This window comes from Prosopis cineraria, unplaced genomic scaffold (assembly GCF_029017545.1).
Source record: "Prosopis cineraria cultivar Desert tree isolate PC_DT_omini unplaced genomic scaffold, ASM2901754v1 PC9, whole genome shotgun sequence".
NCBI lineage: Eukaryota > Viridiplantae > Streptophyta > Magnoliopsida > Fabales > Fabaceae > Prosopis > Prosopis cineraria.
Genome location: NW_026555340.1, coordinates 31,572,181 through 31,598,375, shown reverse-complemented (window position 1 = coordinate 31,598,375; position 26,195 = coordinate 31,572,181). Strand labels below are relative to the sequence as shown.

At 33.8% G+C, this 26,195-nt stretch overlaps 3 protein-coding genes and 1 long non-coding RNA gene across 4 annotated transcripts; 3 read left to right on the top strand and 1 right to left on the bottom strand.

Moving 5' to 3' along the window:
* The first annotated feature begins 421 nt into the window (after window positions 1-421).
* Window positions 422-4,756, top strand: LOC129320698 (acyl-coenzyme A oxidase 2, peroxisomal). Its single transcript, XM_054966257.1, has 7 exons — window positions 422-939; window positions 1,211-1,326; window positions 1,866-2,746; window positions 3,242-3,421; window positions 3,506-3,672; window positions 3,774-3,897; window positions 4,248-4,756. Exons 1-7 carry the CDS (start codon window positions 512-514, stop codon window positions 4,398-4,400), a joined length of 2,049 nt encoding a protein of 682 aa, XP_054822232.1. The 5' UTR covers window positions 422-511; the 3' UTR covers window positions 4,401-4,756.
* A 912-nt stretch (window positions 4,757-5,668) lies between these two features.
* LOC129320699 (putative ETHYLENE INSENSITIVE 3-like 4 protein) lies at window positions 5,669-7,662 on the top strand. The gene has a single exon (XM_054966258.1). It carries the CDS (start codon window positions 5,934-5,936, stop codon window positions 7,524-7,526), a length of 1,593 nt encoding a protein of 530 aa, XP_054822233.1. The 5' UTR covers window positions 5,669-5,933; the 3' UTR covers window positions 7,527-7,662.
* A 4,421-nt stretch (window positions 7,663-12,083) lies between these two features.
* Window positions 12,084-13,479, bottom strand: LOC129319926 (uncharacterized). The gene is made up of 2 exons (XR_008595560.1): window positions 13,429-13,479; window positions 12,084-12,274 (listed from the first exon to the last, which is right to left on the bottom strand). It is a non-coding gene; the product is annotated as an uncharacterized LOC129319926 (long non-coding RNA).
* Window positions 13,480-23,106: 9,627 nt separating this feature from the next.
* On the top strand, window positions 23,107-26,048 carry LOC129321038 (inositol-3-phosphate synthase). Its single transcript, XM_054966766.1, has 10 exons — window positions 23,107-23,379; window positions 23,550-23,618; window positions 23,745-23,880; window positions 23,986-24,233; window positions 24,353-24,579; window positions 24,665-24,780; window positions 24,925-25,101; window positions 25,192-25,380; window positions 25,483-25,545; window positions 25,663-26,048. Exons 1-10 carry the CDS (start codon window positions 23,192-23,194, stop codon window positions 25,780-25,782), a joined length of 1,533 nt encoding a protein of 510 aa, XP_054822741.1. The 5' UTR covers window positions 23,107-23,191; the 3' UTR covers window positions 25,783-26,048.
* Window positions 26,049-26,195: the final 147 nt, after the last annotated feature.

Below are 26,195 nucleotides of genomic sequence, written 5' to 3'. Positions count from 1 at the left end.
TAAGTTTCTATATTTTATTCAAATTTTATTTTAAAATTTTATATTTTTTAATTATAAGTTCCTATATTTTTATTTTTTAGTATTTTAAAAAATAAAATACAAGTATTAAAATATAGAGATTTAAAATTATTTTTTTTAAAAAAAATTAAATAATGTATTTAGAAATAAAATATAAAACAAAGATAAACTAGTAATTTTCTAAGCAACTATATATCTTAATTTCTTAATAAATAAATAAATATCAGCGGATAATCCAAAAAAATCAGCTGGGGGTTAAAATGTCTATCCCGATCAATGATATGGACATGACGTTGGAAAGTGCGCCAGAAACGTGACCCGCCAACCTTTTATCCCATATGCATCCGCCACGTCATCAGTGTGCCGTGAAAGAAAGAATATCATTCCGCCCAAACTACATGCTTTTGGTCTCGCTTCAACTTTTTCCTGCGATTCAATTGAATTCTACCCATCCTCATTGGCTCTTCTGCTTAATCCACAACAGACCCCAAAAATGCAGGGCGATGATGATTCTCATTCTCAGGCGCTGTCCAGGCGTATCCTTTCGTTATCTCTGCACCTCACACCTGTATCTCGACCGCTCTTTGATCCCCAACCCCATCTGCAGATGCTAACCTGCGCAAAGACCAAGCTTGACGTCGACCCTGCTGTTCTATCCCAATACGTGAGGCGTAAGCATAGAGATATTCAGGAGAGGGTGCTGGAATACTTCAATTCTAGGCCCGAACTCCAAACCCCCTTGGAGATTTCTAAAGATGCCCACCGTGACCTCTGCATGAGGCAACTTCTTGGCTTGGTCAGGGAGGCAGGAATTAGGCCATTCAGATACGTGATTGAAGACCCCTCGAAGTACTTTGCCATTCTCGAAGCTGTCGGTTGCGTCGACATGTCTCTTGGGATAAAGATGGGTGTGCAGTATAGGTGATCCCGCTTTGACCTTCATGTTTTCCATCCTCTTGTTCCTTCTTCGCCAACCTTACATTACTTTTCAATATTACATGATGTTTTCCATCCTCTTGTTCCTTCTTCGCCAACCTTACATTACTTTTCAATATTACATCATTTTTCTGTCCCTTATTGTAAGGGCTCCAGAACTCGAAGAGCCCCGCAATCTTTAATCCAAATATTCTCTCAATGCTCTACTTATTTATGCTTCGTGTTCTGAATTGCATGATCTGCGTTTCGTTTGCAGTCTCTGGGGAGGTTCTGTTCTCAATCTGGGAACCAAGAAGCATAAGGATAAATACTTCGACGGCATTGACAATTTGGACTACCCGGGTTGTTTTGCCATGACCGAACTGCATCACGGTAAATTTTGATGCTTGCATTTCTCTTTATTTCTCTTAGATTGCTCAGATGGTTGTAGCTGCTTGATTAAATTCCAAACAAAGAAAAATTGGAACCTTTGAACTTTTCTTGCCCAATCTAAGACATTGGATCAGCACCACCCACTGTTAAAAGTTTAGCAACGTATTCTCCATATTGGACTGTCTGAATAATTATTACATATTCAATCACATATCCTGAAGACTTCGTGAATTTTTTTTTTTTAGTTGATTTCTGAGGAGGTAGTAATGAAATTCACCCGACAAAATACTCTCGTTCCGACGTGCTTCCACGTAATATATTGCAGAAAAGATGGCTAATGTTCGGGTCGTTGGGACTTTGTCCTTCTAGTTCTATATTGTTTTCCCTTCACTGTCAGATTGTTCGCTCTTGCTGTACAGTGACTACCCTGCGGGGGCATTGAGGCGCTTATCTTAAGCTTATATTTTATTATAACCCAAATGTTTTATCATATGGCTTTGTAACACAATGTTCTAAACTGCTATTTTTGTGCTTGAAAGGTTCAAATGTGCAGGCCCTCCAAACAGTTGCCACTTTTGATCCAATCACAGATGAATTTGTCATCGAAACCCCTACTGATGGTGCCATCAAATGGTGGATTGGCAATGCTGCAGTTCATGGAAAATTTGCCACTGTTTTTGCGAGGCTGTTATTACCAAGTTATGATTTGAAAGGTGTTTCTGATATGGGTGTGCATGCGTTTATCGTCCCTCTAAGAGATGTGGAGACCCACAAAACACTTCCAGGAATTGAGATAAATGATTGTGGTCTTAAAATTGGATTAAATGGTGTGGACAATGGAGCATTAAGATTTCGTTCAGTAAGAATACCTCGGGATAATCTTCTAAATAGGTTTGGAGATGTCTCTCGTGATGGGAAGTACACTAGTAGCCTTCCTTCTGTAAATAAGCGGTTTGCTGCAACATTAGGGGAGCTTGTAGGTGGTAGGGTGGGGCTTTCATATTCTTCTGTTAGCGTCCTAAAGGTTGCTGCCACAATTGCCATCCGATATTCCTTACTTCGTCAACAATTTGGACCTCTAAACCAGCCTGAAGTTAGCATTCTTGATTACCAATCTCAACAACACAAGCTTATGCCAATGCTGGCTTCAGCTTATGCATTTCACTTCGCCACTGCATATTTAGTGGATAGATATTCAGAAATGAAGAAGTCTCATGATGAGGCATTAGTTGGAGATGTCCATGCTCTTTCAGCAGGTCTTAAGGCTTATGTGACAGCATATACGGCGAAGTCACTGAACACCTGCAGGGAAGCCTGTGGAGGCCATGGTTATGCTGCTGTAAATCGATTTGGTAGCTTGAGGAATGATCACGACATTTTTCAGACATTTGAAGGGGACAACACAGTTCTTCTTCAACAGGTACTGGCTAAATCTATATCATTTGTTATCAGAAACATTAATGAACCAGACCTTACGTTTGCTTTGCCTGTGAGGCAACAAGACATAAGAAACATGCGTCTATGACTCAGCCATCAAAATGTGATTTTGTAGGTTGCTTTCGTCATTTCAATCCCCGTTGTGATTTTCTAGATTTAAGGTTTGTAAGTAGTGAATTTTCCTTCATAACAACATATGGTTTAATGGGAAAGCTGGATTAAGTTATAAAGTAATACTTTGACCTCAAATGCTTGATTTATCACACTCTTTGGTATTACCTAACTCCTGTCAGCCAGACACTGAATTGCTTCATTTTTGCTTTTTTTTTTTTAAATGGTCCAGTATAATTGCATCTGCTTTCTTTAGCCTCCAAATAGCAAGCTAAATAATGAAAACCAATTGTTCTGTCAAAGCTCTGTTAATGGTTTGGTTCCTGTGGCATGAATACCTTGTTTCCTGTTGCAAATGCAAATGCAGGTTGCAGCTGATCTATTAAAACAATACAAGCAAAAGTTTCAAGGTGGGACTTTTACAGTCACGTGGAATTACTTGAAAGAATCCATGAACACATATCTCTCTCAGCCAAATCCAGTAATTGCTCGGTGGGAAGGAGAAGAGCATTTACGAAATCCTCAGTTCCAGTTGGATGCTTTTAGAGTGAGTGTCATTTTTATTCCCTGCCTACAATATCATACATGCTAAGTGAAATGGATTAGATTTATGTAACTTTTCCCATTACAGTACCGCACATCGAGGTTGCTTCAAAGTGTTGCTGTACGACTTCGCAAGCATTCTAAAACTCTTGGAAGCTTTGGTGCATGGAATAGATGCTTAAATCACCTTTTGACACTTGCAGAGTCACATATAGAGTCGGTCATCCTAGCCAAATTTATTGAATCCGTGCAGAGGTGCTTTCTAGTTCCTACTATTTACATTGTGTTCTCCTTTCTCATCATTATAGTTTAAAGAAGATCTGTTTTGTGTTTAACTTAGTCCATTTCTGTATCAGATGTTCTGACCCGAGTTCCAAAGCAGCTCTTAAGCTTGTCTGTGATCTTTATGCACTGGATAGAATTTGGAACGATATTGGAACCTACCGTAACGTTGATTATGTGGCACCCAATAAGGCTAAGGTATACTAACACCTGCATTGATGATACCTTTCAAAAAGTCAAAATATAGGGTGTCAAGAAACCAGTGTGCAGCAGTTCGGAATATTTGTTAACTCACTGTCATAGAATTTATGATGACTTCAGAATTTCAGACTTTTAAATTTTCTCTACAAAATTTCTTGAACCTGAGTTGCCTTTGGGGAGAAAATCTTAGTTATGAGCAATTATTACTCTTTTAGGGAACCTAAACTCCAGCTGCAACAGCGCACAGCAGGGAGGGGCTTAACCTAGGATAAGAATGGATAATATTGTACATTGCTGCTGCTGTTGTTGTTACAGATGTGGATTGATGAAGTTGTTTCATTTGGCAGGCAATCCAGAAACTGACGGCATATCTGAGTTTCCAAGTGAGGAATATTGCAAGGGAACTTGTGATTGCATTTGATCTCCCGGATCATGTTACACGGGCCCCTATTGCCATGCAGTCGGCTTACTCAGAGTACACACAATACGTGGGATTTTAATAAACTTGTGGGGATACACTTGAAATGGAAAAATTTAAATGCTAAAAGATTTGTTAATGTCAAGTACAGATAGAGAAACACGAAAATTTAGCTCAAAAAAGTATGGTTGTTGGAGGTGGACAAAACTGGCAGGTACTGGTGAAGCGTTACGAATACTTTGTACAAAAAATGAGTCTTCAGGTTGCGAGACTTGTTGGTGTTGGTTTATGTTTTACAATTTTACTCGGTACAATTTATTTTCTTGGACCCCCTGTGCTATTTATGTACTCTTCAGTAATGCTTACTTTGGCCAACTTCAAACTTGCCTTATTAAGTGATCAATCATAAAGAAAATGCGAGATATTATCATTTCTTAATGTCATCGCGTTTTTTTTTATTTTTGGGACAAAGATATTGTCCTTACAAGTGTCGCAACATCTAACTTTTACTAAATCCCCTCCACCGAAATGAATATATATATATATATATATATATAGCGCTTCCTGATGGAGAGTTTTTCAAATAACCTTTCCTCTCCTTCGGTAACATCTAGGTTTATCTCCGAGAAAAACGCACAAACATCTTCTAAATTTTGTTATATCAGGTCATTTGTAGATAGACTATTGTATGTTGAAGATAAAATCTCAAGTCTCCGATCTTTTAAATGTTTAAAATGTACCCTTCTGTTCACTATACAGAGAATATTATATCAGTCTAACATTCAAGATGTTTAAATAAATAATAAATTAGCTCGCATATACAAAATTACAGAGTTTTATTTCTTGAAATATATGATGAACTGTGGCAAGATAAACGGACTAAAACACGTTTGCAAGAACGTAAAATGCACAAGAAAATGATCAACTGAAAAAAACCTCGAAAAGCTACGAAGGCAGGCAGGCGATTCCAATAAACACTGCTGGTCACAGGAGAGAGAGTGGCAGGAGCACATGGCTAGTCATATATCCAGTTTCTTCACCATTACCTGGCGCCGCAAGTGCTACGATTAAGAAGAATTCAAGTGATTGAAGCTATTGGTTATTAATTAAGGATATGAACCCATAATCAAATGGAATGTATTTCTACTAAAACATCATTAGTATTTTGGATGACGCAACATTCATTTTACCCACCCATTTCCTCCAGAAACACCAGGGCCAATCTATATAATTATTTATTCCACAGAATAAGGAAGAGAGCCTCTCAGAATCCCGTTAAAATATTAGTAGCCAATCACCCATCATTAAATAAAGAAGAGTGTGGCATATCAGGCAGTTGACGCGTGGCAATTAATCACGCCTGGTCAATCCTTATCGCTGATAGTTAGGAGCATATGGCATGGGCGTGCTCTCTCTCAGGAAACCCTCCTTCCGTAGACTGGGAAAACATGGAAAATTTTTGTCTTTCTGGCTTTGTTTTCCGACTCTACTCAGGGATTGCAAGGCGCACCATGTAATGCTAATGCTCATCATCCTTATATAATTTTGTCGACTGCCTTCAAAATCAGAATTAGCGCCTGTTCATTATCTGAAAAGGTCACAGGTCTGTGAGAGCATGGCATGCAGAGCGGAGAGGGTGGTGATATCATTCGCAACGCAATTAATATTTGCGTCACCCCTGACGAGAACACCTCACACGCGCCTCTGTTTCCACCATTTCCTCCATCGCTACTTATCTCCCTTCCCTTCCACACCCTTCTCTTCCCTGGTTTCTTCCCCATTGACCGCCTTTTTATCCTTCTCTCTCTCTCTCTATATATATATGTGTGTGTGTGTGTGTGTGTGTGTGTTTTTTTACTCCCCCATTCCCTTCTATTTCATCACATGTCATTTTCTGCAACTAGTGAGATTTCAACTACATGCAAGTAAGCTTTTAATCCTTGCCTCAGTCATGGTGGAGCTCCTGGAAGAGAATGACTCGTTATCGAGTCGTACGGAAACTGAAGAGGACAACGAAGCGGAAGAAGATATCGAGTATGAGCAGATCAAGAAGCGCATGTGGAAGGACCGGATGCTTCTACAGAAGCTCAAGGATAAACGTCTCAGAGATGAACCGGACCAAGGCGCAAAACAAGAAGCATCCAGACGCAAGAAGCTGGCGAGAGCGCAAGATTCAATCCTCAAGTACATGGTGAAGATCATGGAAGTCTGCAACGGTCAAGGTTTTGTCTATGGAATCGTCCCCGAGAAGGGAAAGCCGGTAACCGGTTCCTCCGATAGCCTGCGGGAGTGGTGGAAAGAGCAAGTGCGCTTTGACCAAAACGCCCCTCTTGCCATTGCCAACTACTTGCCGCTGATTGAAAAGGGTCAGGTCGATCCGGTGTCCTGTATGCACCTGCTTCACGAATTGCAGGATACAACGTTAGGCTCTCTGCTTTCCGCTCTCATGCAGCACTGTGTGCCTCCCCAGAGGAAGTTTCCTCTGGAGAGAGGGCTGGCTCCTCCGTGGTGGCCCAGCGGTAACGAAGTCTGGTGGGGTGAACTGGGAGTGATGGCCCAGGAGCACGGTCCTCCGCCTTATAAGAAGCCCCGTGATCTGAAAAAGGCCTGGAAAGTCTCCGTCCTGGCCGCAGTCATCAAGCACATGTCTCCTGATTTGAACAGACTGAGGAAGCTTGTGACACAATCCAAGTCTTTACAAGATAAGATGACGGCCAGAGACACCGCGACCTGGTCCAAAGTTGTGAACCAGGAGGAAGCGCTGCTAGCTTTGACAAAGAAGTGCCTCAGAATATCACCGTCCGAAGAAGAAGAAGAAGAAGAACAAAGGGGAGCGTTTGGTAAAGATGGTTCTGGAAATGCCGAGAGTTCCCAGAAGAATGAATTAAAGGAGGGATTTCCAGACAGGTCTGCCGGGGCTTCCCTTCTTAATCCTTTCCGTGAATATCTGTCGGGTGACGCGCAAATGGCAAGCGTTGCAGATTGGATGAACAAGGAGCTAGAAAAGGCTAATGAGCTGAATTATTTGAGCGTTGGAGACTGCGGAGGCTACTGGCTGGATGGGGTTGATGACACGGAATTGCGTTCTGCACTTGAGATTGTGCAAAATGACCACGTCCGCATGAATCAATCTCCACACCAACACAATGCTGAGGCCCAACAACGTACCTCTATTTGGGACTTGACCTATGAAGAAGCTGATGATTAAATTACTTCTATTTGTCTTAAATTTTCGTGTCTTTGCTTTCGGGGGCTTGTCATTCCAAAAGTTGATGAGGGAAACGTAATGCATCCTGTACGTGTGTTTTACAAATAAAACCTCGATATATTTTTTCCCGTCTAATCAAAACTTCTTTCTTCCACCAAAAGCAAAGGGATCTTACTGTGCTATTTTAATTTTGTCCAGTAATAAATATTTCGAAGTTTATCATCAGTGTTGTATCACATGAGTGCATCGCTATCAAGTTTAGCAATTAACTGTGAAGAGAATTATATATATATATATATATATTAAAGGTCGACCTATAAAATTAAATGAAATTTTGACCATCTTATCCTTAATTTAAGAAGAATTTGTTAGGGCATGCATCTTAATTTCTCCTGCTTGAGTGTTACTATTCTTTTGACCACATGTTTGGGTGGCCTTATGAATGTTTGAATAGACTGGCCCGATGTAAATTTCAACGTGGATGGGTTTGTAAAAACATTATCGCTTAGGTCAAACAAACCCCATAATCTAAAGAGCAGATTTGAGATTGTTAAAAGCACAAGTCGGTGCCACGGTTTTATTTTTTCCCCTCACAGCATGTCTCAATTCCCCCCCCCCCCCCTTATTTAAGATATGCTCCCCAGAACCAGGGAAATTATTACCCCTGCCCATTAGTTCAAGAAAGTTCCTGTACAAAGTACTAGCAGGATACTTCCTCTCGTCTTAAATATTAATCACTGCTAACCATATCTCATCAGAAATTTTGTTTAAAAAGGAGAGAGAGAGAGAGGTTAGAACATTAAAATAGCCTGAAAGTGAGAAAATATTTGAAGTTCATATATATCACTATTTAAAAGCTAATTAATTGTCTATTTTTTTATCATGGAAGTTGACCAGTATATAAGATCAGGGTGTATGCTTCTGTGATTCGGGAGCAACTTTTCAGATGATCTCTCCTCGCGAGTTGTAGTTATCATTTAATGCTTTCAATATCCAAAGGGGAATTCTAACATGTCAGGCAAAAGAATATGTCTTGGAAGCAAGGTGTTTTTGTGTCCTATCTCGAATTACATTATCAAGATTCAAGACTGGCATTTACTCGTTAATCGAAATCTGCCAACGCTTGCTTGCGATTCGGAGCTCGTTTATTAAACGATGACTAGTGGATCCAACGCCCAAGTATTGGCCCATTGGCCCATGTACCCAGGGGCCACGAAACACTTTGTTGCGCCGATTATTACGGAAGTATTCGTGGGCCTTGTGGTCTCTGTCTCTTGTCATTCAATTATTTTGGGAGGGCCCTCATCTTCATGGCCTGGCGTCTCAGTGATAATTGAATTTGATTGTAGAAGAAGAGGAGCCGATCGACAAATGAGAGGAGGACGATGCCGGAGGGCGAGGATCCTGCCGTGCATTCTGCACTGGCTGTAACGTGAAGCCCAAGCTACGAGGTTGAGGTTGGGCGTAGCTCGAAAAAATGATACCAATAGCTGATGAAGACCAGACACAGTTTTAAATTTCAATGTATTAATTATTCAAATAATTTGTAAAAATTGTCACTTTGCCAGCATTGTTTATGATTCCACGCTCGTACGCACTGAGTAATTGAGATCAATTTTTCTTGTATCATGTTTTTAATTAGGAAGCTATAAAAATAAGGATGAATCTTTAATCAATTAAACGTGCTCTGAAACAAATAACCGCGGTGACAAAAGTTATGGAAAAACGCTACGCCAATCTTTGTGTGTCTAGAAACCTCCTTTCTTTCCCCGGTGGCCCCCGTTACGCGTTATTGTTGTGGCGTGGATTCCTTATATTTTCTTCCAACAATAAAATTTAGATAAGTTGAATCATAAAACTCACAAAAAATATCAAGTTATGCCTTTAAATTTAAAAAATATTTATAAAAATATTTTTTGATTATTTATCAATAAAATTCGGTGAAGTTTTAAATTATGATATTATAAATTATAAGTCAAATACTTATCACAAAGATTAAAATTATAATTAATATGCACTATAATTAGTTTTGGCTCCTTGCATCGGACAAAATTATGTTATAAATAAGTTCTATTAGTCATTCGGTGACCTTAATTACGTTCTTTCTGTTTCTATTTCATTTTCCAGACCGAATATATTTTATATTTTATATTAATGATATATCGGCATTAAAGTGACCTGGAACAAGAAAAATATTTAACAAAATATGTATCTATTTATCTATTTTCCAGACCGTGAACTGTTTAAAATTTATCCGTTTAAATTTCTCTATTTTTGAGAAAATAACAATAAAAAACCTCAAGCAACTTTTCCACAAAAAATGACCAAAATATTTTAATTTTATACTGCAGAGCCAGAGAATTAAATTGTACATGATTGAGTGTGAAATGATAAAAATACCCTTACATTTGCAAATTGAAATTTAGCCGTTATTAAAATAATATGTTCACGTAGGCAATAACTTTAGATTCCAAACAACTTATTTTTTATGATGCCAGCGCCAGTGACCGTGAGGCTGACTTGAAAAAAAAAATGCAAGGGTATTTTTTTATTCACAACTTAGTCATCTGATCCTGCAGTGTGAAATTAGAATGGTTTGGTCTTTTTTTTTTTTTTTTCCTTTGCGAACAAATTACTTCAGAGATTCTTGACTGTGATTTTCCCTTATCACTCTCACATGCAAGGGAAATATTTATTAGTGGATTGGGATTCTTTCCCAGACGGAGTAACACACTACTCATTTAACATACCAATATTGAAGACCTGAACGTATATAAACGTTAATAATTCAAAATCATGACATTCAATCCAATGTCCCTTCATGCGATGTCTGTGATTTAAAAACGAAAGATGTAATGGCAAACACCAGTGTCCGAAAAAAGTGGGGAGTGGAGTCCACGTCTTTGATGTAAAAGGATTGAGGGGATGCTCGAAGTATCCTCTTCTGCCCTTCCCCAGCTAGTGTGAAGTTAAAAGAGAAAATACAATATGAGGATTCGTGGAGAGTTTTTATATTTAAGAAGGATTTTAAAAATTCGAAAGTTTGCTATATCCCAAGTGCCCATATGAAAATATGATTTTATGATAAAAGATCTAATTACCTCTAACATATTTTGGATGCATAAATAAATATATATTCAAATTTTGATAAGTAATCACACATAATTAACAATGACACGTTCAAAAATGAATAAATTATAAAAACTAATAGCGCATGTTTCACTGTATAAGCATAAATTTTACATAAACAAATATCTATTTGAGTTTTAATGAGTAACTCTATGTGATTAGCAACAACCAATTTAGGATTAATAAATTACTACATATAATTAATAGCATGTGTTTAATTTTATATGCATTAATCCTACATAAACAAATATTGATTCTAATTTTGACAAGTAACCACATTTAATTAACAATAACCTGTTTAGAATTAACAAGTAATTATGACTTATAACAAAAGTTTAATCATATAAGTGTTCATTGTGTATAAACAAACATCTTCTCAAGCTTCGATAACTAATCATACGTAATAAACAACTTATTAAATTATTGCACTTTATTAAACTGTAAGGATAATTAGGTCTTCTCATGAAATCTTATTTTCATATAGCTATCAAGGGAATGCGGTGAAATTTTAAATTTGTAAGGTCCTCATTTGATATAAAAAAGTATCCAAAGATCCGTAGATGATATTTTTCCACGTTAAAACCCATACTCTCAATCCCATCTTTCAGATATAAATAATAAAATTATGCAGTAAAACATTTACTGTTTCTATTAAAAAATATAAAATATTTTTAATTAAATATCATCTCAATAATCTAATTATTTATCTTTAAATTAACACATTATTTTCATACTTATTTCTATTTAATAGAATGTTTCATTTAAAAATAAATATTAAATGATTTATTTATTAAAAGAATTTAAAAATATATTAATTACATCTCAAAACACTAAAGATATTCTGTATTTTTTAACATCAAATTCTTTAAAATTGTCTTATATTTTTTAATAGAGAGGATAAAACATTCTTTTAACTTTCTTGATTCATTAATTACTTCTTCCTATTTCACTCCTCGCTAACAATAATATGCATATTAATAAAAATTTTATGAAAATATATATTATTTTTCTATCTTACCCTTAACTATGATTTTTATTAAGTGTGGAGAATATCATAAATTCACTATGCAAGAGTCTAGGTTAATGAGTGTAACACACCAAAATTTTTTTTTTAAAATAATTTAACTCAACCATAGTTGGGTTACAGCCACCCAACACATTTTTATATTAATAATTTCAATATAAAATATTTTATAATTAATATTTCAGATAAATTTTTACCTCCCACATGCCATTAGGCTAAATCACATTTGTCCATCCTTATACTCCCAACAAGTAAACTAAATCACATTTGTCCATCCTTATACTCCCAACAAGTAAAATAAGCAATTTAATAAATTTTCAACACAAGTCAGTTATTTGGCCTTATAATCATGCCATTTTAACCAATCCAAAGTAAACCAAATATTAAAATTACAGTCATCCAAATTGTACTAAAAATAGAAATAGTTTGAAAGGCATGATTACATTTATATATTCATATAATTGACAATAAACAAAAAGCCCTAATATTGGCAATATAACACATTATAAATCATAAATTAAATACCCAAAAGAGACAGTGGATCTATACCACTAAGCCTCTGGGACTCCTCCATGTGTCACTCGTGGCTCTTCTCCTGAAAATTGTTAACCACATAATGAGACTCAAAAGTTCCAGTAACCAAAGCCAATTTATGATAGTGTATACAAACAGTTAAGTGTGTGCTTACTAAGTGAGAATTAAAAATAATATAATTCCAACAAATATAAGAAATATTATAATGAACACAAACAACCATCCTTATATCCCTCCATTAACCTCGAGCCATAGCCCTCACTCGGTGCTAAATTACTCTGCCAAAGGTAGATTAGCCCGAGCCCTTACAAGCCACCTATTGAGCTCCAATAGGGGCGTACCACGTGACACATAAATACAATAATAATAGCAAGTCTCCCAACACCTCCCACAATAATTAAACAAATTCATAATAATATTGCACAATTATAAAATATTACAAAATTCATAATTTTCTCAATAATCACCCAATTAACATGAAGTAACACTAATCACAAATTAAAAGCATGGTTACCTTGTGGCTTTTTTTTCAATAAATTATTCCTTAAAATTTCTCTCTCACCACAATCTTCACCAGTAATACAATCTACAAATAACATATTATTTATAAATATTAGTTTCAATTTTTGAAACTAATTAAATAATTCTAATAATAGAATTAAAAATATAATATAATTCCTAATTTCAATCTTAATACAAATCTATAGTTAATATTATTAAGTAAAATTTTTAACTCCTCTTTTAATTATCAATAAACATTGATAATCTAAAAATCAAAATTTAAACTAATTTCTATTATCAAAATTTTCTTTTTATTTTATAAATTCGTACCTAAAATACCCAAAAATTAAAAATTAAGTCTCTAACTTAGAATCATAATACTATAACCATAATAATTCATTTCTCATCCCAAATAATCATCTAAACCTCAATAAATCAATATATATTTTCAGATCTAGTTTAGAATTTGATCCATAAGCCACAGATTCAAAGATCATCAACAAATTTATACTCTAGAACATTTATTATACTACTGACAACCTCAAAAAATATATTTATTCAACATAAATTCATCCCTCTTCCAGATCTTAAATTTTCTACCACTACAAACTCAGAAACTAAAGAAGAAGGATGATGAAGAAAAATTTTTAGAACACTTACTTAGTCTTAAAAAGCTTAAAATCACACCCTAAATATCCTATTAAAAACTCTTACCTTAAAAATTTAGATATTTTGCACCGGCAACTCGCTTCTCTCCGCCTCAGCTCGCGCGCAGGAAAAGAATTGAAGAAATGAAAGGAAACGGGTGAGTTTTATAAAAATTCAGTGGGTCCCACACATTTTTTTTATTCTTTTCTCTCTCTTCTTTCCTTCTTTTTTTTATTATTTTATTTTACTGTTCATGTGCGGCGGCCGAAAGTTTTCTTGTTTTTCTCCTTTCTTGTTTTTACACCTTTTCTTTTGTTTTTTTATAATAATAATAATAATTTAATAATATTTTTTTATTATTATGTTTTTTTATTTATTATTTTTTTTAGAATTATATCCTAAGTTAGATTTAATAATCATTTTCTACTAATTTATTTACCTCTAAATATTTTTCAAAATTTCTATTAACCCAAATTAACTATTAAAATTTAAATTGAGATGTTACAATGAGTAAAATGATTTTTTTTAACAAATACTAAATTATTCACTCCCTTCATCAAAAAAATATAAGATATTTTTATATTCTAAGATGTAATTATTGTTTTTTTCTAAATTTTTTTATTAAATAAATCATTTTAGATTTATTTTAAGGTAAAAAACTTTATTAAATAAGGGTAAATATAAAAAAATAGAATCAATTTAAAAACAAATAATTATTTTATTAAAGGTGAGATTCAGTCAACAGAGGGAGTATATTTTAGATCAAGATAAGTTGGGAGGAAATGTTTATATCTTAAATTGAAAGGAGTACCAAATGGCTTAAATTTTGACAAAATGTCACTCTATTTAGGTTTGGCAACTTGACCCACATGAATTTTCCAACACAACTCCCTAAAAAGTTTAAATGATCAAGTTCGACCTAAATACTTAAATTTTATTTTAAAATTATTTTTAATTATTTTTTACTTTAAAAGTGATTATTTATTTTTAATATATATATATATAATATATTTTTTGGATGCTTAAACGATATGTAGGATTGTTTAGTTAAAAAAAGATATATAAGATTTAAATATATGGTCTTTTAACCTAAAACTTAAAAAATTTAATATTTATTATATTTTTTATATTTTTTAACAATAAATTTTTTTACTCAGGCAGCCCAAACATAAAAAATTATTTTTTAAGCCTAATCCTAAAATTTTTTAAATGAATTCAAGGTAGATGGTTGGGTTTGATGACTGGCTAACCTCAAATTACCGATTATAATTTTATTATTCTGCCCATGTTTTGATTGAGACTGATGTGCTTGACCCAAAAAAAAAAAGAGGGTGAGAGACTGATTGATATCTAAATACATTAAAATCATTTAAAATATTTTTTTATATAAAATTAGAGTGGGTCTTGTACATAATTAAAAAAACAGGGAGAAGGGGGTCGTATATTATTGTACTTTGTTCGCTTGTTGCCTTGTGTGGTAAATAGAGGGTTTTTTTTTTTGTTCCGACATTGTAAATACAATTGATTTCCATCGCCATCAAGGAGAAAGTCTTGTCCGGAAGAGGGCGCAAACATCCAAAATACTTTATTGAAAAATTTGCATCTGATTTATTTTCCTGTCCTCACTTTTCAATCTCGATTCATGTATCATGGATGGATGCCCTATTTGTGGTCAGCATGGACAAGATTGGCGTAGCAAGTGCATTGCGGGACCCATCTCATTCTGAATAAATAAATACGTACCAATAAGAAAAAAGCTATGAAAAGGTAAATCCGCCTCGCATATTTTACTCTCTTCAGTCGTAAAAATGCCAGTTTCAGCGAGGAAAAGCCGTACAGTTTTAATCTGGATTGTCTAAATTTATTAATTTTATTTTATATTATTAAAATAAAAGTTATCAAATTTTAAATTTGAAGTTTAACAGAATTAATAGGAGTCGAAGGAAGTTAATATTCTTGATGAGTATGTTTAAATGCAAGGAGATTAAAATTTTGAGTGATGAAAGTGTTGATTTGAACCAGAGTTGTAATTTTATTAATGGTAAACAATTTATTTTTTAAAATTAAAAAATTTGGAAACAATTAAAAAGAAAATGAAACCTTGTCAGATTATAAACACAAGGGTGCAAAGATTATACTACACACACACTTCACTTCAGGCACATTCAATATAGTTCGTCAGACTCTCCGTCCAAAATTGTGAAAAGCCTCTTCGCTAATTCAATTCGCATACCAGGAGGCCCTGGTTTGCTAAAGTTGCACCCTCCATCTCATCAGTACGCGCTCATGTTGCAAGATGGCGTGAACGCGTGAGAAAGACATCGCCTTCCACTTCTCAGATCGCTTTCCGGTTTTCCGCTTTGTTACCCACACGCGCTGTGGTGGAGTAAACAACCAGCGATTTCATTTTACTGATATATATGGGCATTACTGATCGTAGATTAATCTTCAACCGACATCATTCAAATTTGAAATAGTTTTGAAAGTAATTAATATCGAGGGGCACAACTTTTAACTTCTTAAAAGTTCAAGGCAGTTAGAAAAAATATAATATATGCATTTAATTATTTAATTAATTATAAGTGTTTAAGAACCTGTTTGAAAATCATTTAGTGTTTGTAAATTTGTTTGATACAAGCATGTGGCAACTTTGACAAAGAGATTATGTAGTGTGTGAGAAGTTGAATGTTTAAATTGTTGATCGTGAAATTGATCTAGATTGTGCTAAATTACACTTCAAACATCACTTGAAACATGAGCAAGGGAGAATGAAATACAAATTGTGTTGAGAAAGTTGTGGTTGTGAAAGTAATGTGAGTGATGTGGGATTTTTTTTAAAAAAAATGCCATGCTTGTATGTTGCATGAAAAGTTATAATTGTTGAGAAATGTGCATACTATGTGTAAGCATGACTTACATTACATGATTATATGAAGTGGGAGTTCGCTTAGAGAGGAAAGTAAAGATTTTAAATCTATGTGGTACGATTGTCATTCGGAACTCGATAGCTTACCTTTATATTTATATTATTTCACTTGTTTAATGAGAGACTGTTCCGCTAATTTTATGAGAGACTCAAACTTAATTAATTTTTACTTATTCAATAAGAAGGCCAACTTAAGTGCCTGACATCCCATAGTGTAAGATTTTGAGAAAAGTATGATTCCCAAGTGAGTATAGTAGCTTTACCCAATCAACTCTTCACAATTAAAAGGCTTGGGTAGTCTAAACACTTGAATAGATCTCGTTGGGTGAAATAGGTCACAGTTTCATGTTGGAGGTATCAAGGGGATATAAAGATGGCACTAATCATGTGTATCATATCATGGCTACATGGCTATTATTATTGTAACCTTACATATCATATAAATGGCATATAGATGTTAGTATTGTGGCCTTTACATATTATGAAATCTATGTCACATGATTGTTAGCGTTATAACTGAATAAATTGTGTCATTGAAAATAAGTAAACACACATTATTTGTAAATGCTACTTGCATCATTATAATTGATTAACTTACAACTATATAGGTTAAATGTACATTGGTGGTTACCGAATGGTTATACAGGTCCTTCTTTCTTTAATATTTACAGGAGCTAGCTCGAGTCAATTCTAACTATACGCCTATAGTTTATATTTATGTGCATATTTTGAATGAAATTGCCAGCTAGGAGTGCACATTATCTTGATTTACTTGCATTATTTGTTGTTGCTGTTGGAAATTGTATTTTGGATTTGAGTTGTGTGTTACATGCATGCGCATTTAAAAAGAGTCAAAACATTAGTGTAAATAAAGATAAACTTAAATGCATGATTATGATTATTTATGTGAAATTGACTCTCCCTTTTTTTTTTTGAGATTTAAGGGTTGAGAATCTAAAATGGGATATGCAAGTATTGCAAATACGGTGGTATGCTGTATATGTCATATTCAATCTATTGAGTGTGGTTTGAAAGCGATTGTAAGCTTTTGGCATTTGATTGTGAAGTTAGATACCCTAATTGTGTTTTAAAAGTAAAAAAGAATGACTTTGTAAATGGGTATCTAACTTTTAATTGAGAAATGATTTATGAGTGAAACTGTTGACATTAGTTGGAGCTCTAAAAGAGCTTTTTATAGACACTTTGATCACCTCAATCAAAGGTTAAATGAAGAAATGGAACGTTATAAAAATTTGTCTCCAATATTGTCAAATTGACAATAATAGAGTTGTTATGTGCAATGTGATGTTATGCATGGTACAGAGAAAAAAAGTCAAGGCGCACGTGTAAAATGCAGTGGCCCATCCTTCAACTTTTGAACTTGAAATGAATTGAGTTCAAACGTGTTGAACCTAAATTGATGCTTGTGTTTTTGTATTTGTGCCCATTTTGATTTGTGTTGGAGATTGATATTTTTGAAGTGAATATGATTTAGAAACTTGACTCTCAAATATTTGTAGTTTTTATATTTTGAATATGAAAATGGATTTTAATAATTATTTCAAGTATTTAAAGGTAATTTCATTGTTCAATCCAAGATCGTTTTAGAAGTTTTGACTAATTGTCGAAATAATGAGCTGAATATTACAATATGAATGATAAAAATTGAGAAAATGGATGTGTAAACCTCTCTCCTGAGTGTAGTGACGCTTCCCCGATCATCTTTTCATTACAAAAAGAATCTTAATAATTTATGTTCATACTGTTATAAGTTGTCACTGGTAATTTATACTATGTATAAATCATCGATAGTAAAATGGTAAGATTTATTTCACAAAAAAAAAAAAAGAGGGAGTAAACTTAATAACTTTACACAATGTGCATCCTAAACAAATTTCTGCAAACTCCACCGTGGATTGTGGTGCGGAAATCTGCGGATGCACAGTGTTTCGATTCTGGAGGAAGCATGTGCTTGTCATGTAGTACGAGGGGCATTCACCTCCAAGCGCAGACTACAGACATGAGCTATCTGTATTTTAAATTTATAATTATATTTTATATTCTAAACAACAACGACGTGTGGAGAACAATCTAGGCCTTCTTTTTTTTTTTCCTTCCAGGAGAACTATCTAGAGCCCATAATAAAATATTCGATTTTGTTCGCTTAACGAGGCAGTTACAAGGCAAGAACCTTTTTTTTTTTTTGTCATTTTCTCTTGTCTTTATTTGTATTTTATATAGTATGTTCTCTCTCTCTCTTTTTTTTGTCTCTTTTTTTTTGTCAATGTACTTTTATTTTTTGATGCGGAACTATTGTCTTACCGGCAATTTTTGCAGGTTAATACACATTTCAATATTTAGTAATTGTACTAATATTTGATGACAAGAATTTTGTTAAGGAGACATAATTTTAAGCTAAATTTTTAGTCGTTCTCCTCTGTTATCCGCCCTGTCATTAGAGAAAATGTGCTCAATTAGATGCCAGGCAGGTTTTCACAACTTGAACCCGTAACAACCCGCTTTTATATATATATATATATATATATAAAATAAATAAATAAGATTAAGTTTAAAGTAAATTATTTAGAGGAGGCACGCATGGAATTTTAGTTTAAGTACTTGATATTTTTATATTTATTTAGTTCAAGTTTAAATTATGACAGAAAATAATAAAAACACCCCGCTCATATATTTAAATGATGATATAATATAATTTGAATGTGATTAAGAAAATATTGAATGAAATATTTTATTATACTTTGCTTCATCCGCATAATAGTTTATTTAGATTGTCTTGTTTACAAAATAGTATTACACAAGCTAGTAAATAAAAAAAAAGTTTAGTTATCATTTTTATTTTTAAAAAAATTAAGCATATTTATAAATTGCTAAATATATAGATAACATTATCATCTTAATTTGAACATAAAAGGAGGAAGAAAAAAATATAAAAATTAGAACATTTGGGTGATATGAACTGAGTGTATTATGAGTTATAATTTAATAGTCAAATTTTAAATTATCATATTTTTTAAAAAAGAATTGGAATTTTAAATTGGGGCATTAATTTTGTAGCAAAAATGTAAAACAAGATGAAGAAAAAATAAGAAAGATATAGCATTTTTATTAATCTATATATGTAAAACATTGATCAGTCATGTAAAAGACTGAAAAATAAAATAATTAGAAAATTAAATTAGTTTAAATTTTAGTGATGATATAAGCATGCCTTGATTAGAAAAATAATTTCATTGTTATTTGGATAATTAGTTTTTAGGAGGAATATATAATTTTTTTATCATAAAAAATAATAAAAAGAGGTAAATTTATAATTTTTAAAATTTTAAAAAATTATAAAAAATACTTGTTTTACTAAAGGGTTGGCAACGGGTTGGTGAAATTATAACACACACAAGATGCAGGCTTTACCAACTTGCCTTACCAAACTCACAACCCGTTACATGCCAACATGCAGGTTGTGAATTAATTCATATTACTAGTTTTATAGATATTCAAGGGACAGTTAAATATGTATATTGCTTTAGCAAAATAAGTTATGAAAAACTCAAGTAATTCTTTCACTATTAAAAAAAGTAATGGTTTTGAAAAAAAAACATGTTTACTTTCGCTCTATTTCATCTTAATTATAAATATCTTTTTATATTTTTAAAGCCTATGTTAGAATTTGGAATCTCCTGTTAGATCAATAATCATAAAACAAAAACATCCCTTCAAGTTTAATATATCATTTCCATCTATTAATACAAAATTTAAAAAAGACAAAAATTTAAAACTATTTTTCAAGGAGCATTGGATTGTCTCTATTATAAAAAATGAACCACTCAATATCATCCTATCAATTTTAATCAAATATCATTTATTTTTAAACTTATGAGACCCAAAATCTCTCTAATCTTCTCACCTTCGTTCTCAATCTCAGCTCAAGAACAAGAAGTTTCAAGAGTTATTATATAAATACATTCATAAAAACGACGTCAACAAAGTAGAAGAAATAATTCGTGACTAAATTAAGCTAGAATCAAATTATTTTCACACGTAATTAAATTAAGCTTGTATTTTATTGGCATTGTTCTTATAAATATCTTTCGATAAGAACTCTTTGAGACTCTTTTTTTTAGCTGACATTGAGAATGAAAGCAAAAAGATTGAAGAGATTAATGCTTTGTGAGCCTTGTAAGTATGAAAAACACACGGTCTCTGATTAAAATTGAGAGGAAGGTATTCGATGGTCAGTTTTTTACAAGGTACGTAAAACCGGACCGGTCATTAAACCGGTCATGGCACTGGGTCACGGGTTAGTGGTTCAATCAGGGTTGAACCGGGGGTTGAACCGGTGGCAAACCGGTCATGATTAAAATAATACAATTTAAATAAAAAGACATTAATTATAAAAACATTCAACCAAATCCAACCACTCAAAAGTCTAACAATAATAAAATACTATATTTTTGGACTTAGCATGCTCTATCTCTAATTTTTTATTTTTTGACTTTAATTTTACTTTTTTTTGTTATTTTTTTCCGAACTCAGAGCTGTGAAAAATTAAAAATGAAAAAAAAAATCAAAAACGACGTCGTTTTGGGGTAAAAGTCTGAAAAAATATTAACCCGGTTAACCCAGTCAACCCACCGGGTTATCCGGGTTATACCGGGTTGAACCCGGGTTGACCGGGTTACACCGGTTCACTCCCTCACCGGGTTAAGTGCAAACCCAGACCGGACAGGGGACTGGTTCACCGGTTTCCGGGTTGACCCGGCCGGTCCGGTCCGGTTTTCAATACCATGGTTTTTTATAACAGAGGCTACCTAGTGCTTCTTAAAAAATAAGTTGTAATTAAATTTATACCTTTATCATGCTGATGTGGAGTGCCAGTTGAGTAGACATGTCATTGTGGACCTTGCATAACATCCGTCATCTGAGATTAACAGTGGGCTAATGAATATTCTATTTTTAAAAGTTTGCGATTTATTTTACACTACTTGATAGTTTAAGCTACTAGATGCTGGTGAAAAAATAGTTCATAGTTAATTTTGCTACTTTATCCAACTTTATATAAAGTTTAGTTTGGTTTTTTAATTATATAAAGTATCCTTATAGTTTTTTAATATTAATATCGTTAATTTTGAATAATTATTTCTTATACAGATTATTGTTATTTAAAAAAATTAAGGGACCAAAATAAAAGTCTTATATGAGATTTAAAAATTAAAAATACACCTTAACTTATAAAAACATATATCACTACCTCCATACTTTAATATATTACCCAATTGTCAAATTTGCAAAGCCCAAAGAAATTGCTCATATGTAATTAGTTTCCTTCTTACATCCCTAATTAAATATTCTAAAAGTTAAATTATTCATTAGAGTATGGGAAAAATAATTTATTAGAGATATATTTGAAAAAATATTACAGTACTCCTTAGAATTGCAAAAAAAAAAAAAACTATAAAAAGGACAATAAAAAAAAAGTATAAAGTGAAATGAGCGGAGTACTATTTACAAGTTTTGACACTACAAATATAATTAAATTTTTTTAATAAACATTAGGATAAATCATATTTTTAATTTTTTAATTTTATATAGAATTTTAATTTTTTAATTTTATAAAATACTTTTTTAGTCTTTTATTCCTAACATTTTTATTTTTTAATTATTAATTTTTGTATCAATATTTATTATTTTTAAAAAAAATAAAAAAAACATAATTATTAATTCTTATAGTTTCAATTGAGTTTTATTTTTAATTTTTATAATTTTTTTTAGTGTTTTCAATTCATAAGGATTAACAACTTTAAAAATACTGAAAACTATAAAAACTTAAATAACAAATGTCACTTAAGTTTGTTGAATCTATAGAGATTAAAAATATAAGAAAAAATATATTGATTAAAAGTAAAATTTAATAAAAATATGGAAACTAATAATTTTTTTCTTTAAAAAAATTAAAGTTAACATGTCAATGTTTGAAAATATTTAGTAAATATCTAAAAGTTTAATATAAAATATTTTTATGATGAAATTAAGAAAAAAATTAATCTTTTAATTCTCTAACTTTTAAGTCACTTGTAACTCAGTCCCTCAACTATGACTCGCTGTGACTCAGTTTCTCAACTATGACTCGTTTATGGCTTAGTCCCTCAACTTTTGAATTACTTATAAATTAGTTCTTAACTTTTATTAATTTTTTTCATGTTAACTTATATCCCACATTAATAAAAAAGAGGAGGGTATTTTAAAATAATATATGAGCATTTTTTATCCCTCTTATTTGATAAGAATTTTTTTTAAAAAAATTAAAAATAAGGACTGAGTTATAGGTGAATCAAAAGTTAAGAAATTGAGTTGCAACAAGTTATAATTTAGGGATTGAGTCATAGTGAATTATAGTTGAGGGACTGAATTATAAGTGAGTTAAAAGTTGAAGGATTAAAATATTAATTTTTTTATGAAACTAATAATGTTATGAGTAAAGGATTGAAAAAATATTTTATAAAATTAAGAGATTAATAGAAAATATTATGTTAAGTTAAATGGTTAAATGCATATTTAATTATAAATATACCAATTTTTATGTTTTAGAATTAAAATAATAAAATCAATAAATCAGTGATTATTTGCCTTCGTTTTCACCAATCAAATGCTGCTGGCTTTAGTTTTGGCCTTTTCAGTTTCACTGCATCAAAGGGGGGAAAAAAGAGTCACATGGAGGAGGTCCTACTTGGCATGTTCTTCTCGCCACGTGTATGCCAAGAGCTTGCCATTTCTCTATATATGGGGACCGCGGGAGCTCCGTGAAGGTGCACCATTGATCCACCAAAGGAGCAGGGAAGAGAGGAGAGCCACAACTCTGCGTGAAAGCCTTTCTTCTTCCCCTCGAAGATGTTCATTGAGAGCTTTAAGGTTGAGAGTCCCAGTGTCAAGTACACAGACGGTGAGATTCAGTCCGTGTACAACTATCAGACCACCGAGCTTGTCCATGAGAACAGAAATGGCACTTATCAGTGGATTGTCAAGCCCAAGACTGTTAAATATGAATTTATAACCAACATCCATGTCCCTAAATTAGGGTTAGCTCCCTAACTGTCCCCTCTCCGTCTTGTTTAATTACTCCATTGGATTCATCACTTCAAAATTATCCCAAATCATATCTTCTGTGTTTTTTCCCCCTGTTTGCGTACCCGTTAATGATTTAATCGCTCATATCTCATTCTCTGCATGTTAATTTGTTGGCTTCTAGGGTAATGCTTGTGGGATGGGGTGGAAACAACGGCAGCACCCTCACTGGTGGTGTTATCGCCAACCGAGAGTAAGCTTTCTTCGTTTTCTTTCTGGCTTCGGCCGTATTGAAGTTTAACAATTTTTTTTTTTTAAAAAAACTCACCATTATTTTCTTGACCCATTAACTGTATTGATTGACTTGAGTACTTGACAGGGGTATTTCGTGGGCAACAAAGGACAAAATTCAACAAGCCAATTACTTTGGCTCCCTAACCCAGGCATCCACCATCCGCGTGGGTTCATTCAATGGGGAGGAAATTTATGCCCCATTCAAAAGCCTCCTTCCTATGGTTACTTCATCTTGCTGAAAAAATTAATTGCTCCCTCTTCTTTTCCTTCTCGTCTTTTATGCTGTGAAATGTTTTGTTCAAACCTAATGTATAATTTGTCTCCAGGTCAACCCTGACGATATTGTGTTTGGAGGATGGGATATCAGTGACATGAACCTGGCCGATGCCATGGCCAGGGCTAAGGTCTTTGACATTGATCTGCAAAAGCAGCTTAGGCCCTACATGGAATCCATGGTTCCACTCCCTGGAATCTATGACCCGGATTTCATTGCCGCAAACCAAGGGGACAGAGCCAACAACGTCATCAAGGGCACCAAAAAAGAACAAGTCCAACAGATTATCAAAGACATAAAGTAACTACAGTACTGTTCTAATAGCTCGGTGGCTTAAAATTAATCAATAGATAATTAAATATATACCAGAAGCCCTTTTTTATTAACTTGCTGAATGGGCCCCCTTTTATGATATGAAGGGACTTTAAGGAAGCCAACAAGGTAGACAAGGTTGTTGTACTCTGGACTGCCAACACAGAGAGGTACAGTAACGTAGTTGTGGGACTAAACGACACCATGGAAAACCTCTTGGCTGCCTTGGACAGGAATGAGCCTGAGATTTCTCCTTCCACCTTGTATGCCTTGGCTTGTGTTCTAGAGAATGTTCCTTTTATCAATGGAAGCCCTCAGAACACTTTTGTTCCAGGTGGACTATTTACTTGCATAATGCTTGTTGATTAGATTCTCAAAAATTAAACCAAGTTTTTGAACTTCGCTTTTGTGCTCATCAGGGCTGATTGACTTGGCCATAAAGAGGAACAGTTTGATTGGTGGGGATGACTTTAAGAGTGGTCAGACCAAAATGAAATCCGTGTTGGTGGATTTTCTCGTGGGGGCTGGCATCAAGGTATAGCACTATAGCAATATCTTTGAAGTTGTTTCTTTAATTGTCTCTCGAGCCAATTGTTTGTCTGTACGGTCGGAGTATGCTAATTCTGTATATCTGCCAAACGAAAAGTGTACTTATTTCAAACGTGTTGATGACTGATAGCCGACCTCAATTGTGAGCTACAACCATCTGGGAAACAATGACGGGATGAATCTCTCAGCTCCACAAACCTTCCGCTCCAAGGAAATCTCTAAAAGCAACGTCGTGGATGATATGGTCAACAGCAACGCCATCCTCTATGAGACTGGCGAGCATCCAGATCATGTCGTCGTTATTAAGGTAACCTTTGCTTCAGCCTTCTTCGCCCTACTTCTCTACATTCGTCGTCTGCCATGCTTAATTCTTTGGTTTAATTTGTAACTTGTGTAGTATGTACCCTACGTGGGCGACAGCAAGAGAGCTATGGATGAGTACACTTCAGAGATATTCATGGGTGGAAAGAACACAATCGTGATGCACAACACATGCGAGGATTCTCTGTTGGCTGCTCCTATTATCCTAGATTTGGTCCTTCTTGCGGAGCTTAGCACTCGAATTCAGTTCAAGGCTGAAGGAGAGGTCCGTTTGCCTTCATTAATTACGTCAAATTTATGTTAGCGTCCAAGCAGTTTTATTTTATACGCTGCCTTACTAATGCAGAGTTGGCTATGGGTTTTTCAGGGTAAGTTTCACTCGTTCCACCCAGTTGCTGCCATTCTCAGTTACCTCACCAAAGCTCCTCTGGTGAGTCTTACTCTAGTATAGCTTTTCTTTCTTCAACCTTTTCATTGCAGATTTTACTCTATTATATCCTCAAAAATTGGAGGGATAAAATGAATGGTGTGTGGCCATGGATAACAGGTGCCCCCGGGTACACCAGTGGTGAACGCATTATCAAAGCAGCGTGCTATGCTGGAAAACATCATGAGGGCTTGCATTGGTTTGGCTCCTGAGAACAACATGATTCTGGAGTACAAGTGAAGCTTGATTCGATTGGAATCAGGGGGTAGTTCGGAAATTGATTCCCCATCTGTCTTATACTAAATATGTCTGTTACTGAATTTACAAATGTAATATTTTGGCAGGTGCACGTTTGACTGTCTTTTGCTTCCCTTTTCTTCTCCCATATGAGAAGGGTTCTTCTTGTGTAGCTTCTCTGCTTGCTGCTATTCCTAATCCAGTAATTTGAGAGCAGGCAATCTTTTGTATTCTAAGTAGATGAAATATAAATCGAGGTTTTAATTGTTTCTCAGCTCTTAATATCAAATGTATACAATCTCCTTTCTCTTCCCCATTCTATCCACTGACATTACAGTAGCATTAAAAAATATTTTTAAGTACTTTCTGAACATTAAGGAATTGAAATAAAAAACAAAACAGAGAGATGAAAGTAT

Coding starts and splice junctions, on each gene's coding strand:
- LOC129320698 (XM_054966257.1), top strand. CDS start 512: ATGCAGGGCGATGATGATTCTCATTCTCAGGCGCTGTCCAGGCGTATC. Junction 2,747..3,241: donor ACACAGTTCTTCTTCAACAG/GTACTGGCTAAA, acceptor ATGCAAATGCAG/GTTGCAGCTGATCTATTAAA. Junction 3,673..3,773: donor TTTATTGAATCCGTGCAGAG/GTGCTTTCTAGT, acceptor TTTCTGTATCAG/ATGTTCTGACCCGAGTTCCA.
- LOC129320699 (XM_054966258.1), top strand. CDS start 5,934: ATGGCATGCAGAGCGGAGAGGGTGGTGATATCATTCGCAACGCAATTA.
- LOC129321038 (XM_054966766.1), top strand. CDS start 23,192: ATGTTCATTGAGAGCTTTAAGGTTGAGAGTCCCAGTGTCAAGTACACA. Junction 24,234..24,352: donor CAGATTATCAAAGACATAAA/GTAACTACAGTA, acceptor TATGATATGAAG/GGACTTTAAGGAAGCCAACA. Junction 25,102..25,191: donor ATCATGTCGTCGTTATTAAG/GTAACCTTTGCT, acceptor TAACTTGTGTAG/TATGTACCCTACGTGGGCGA.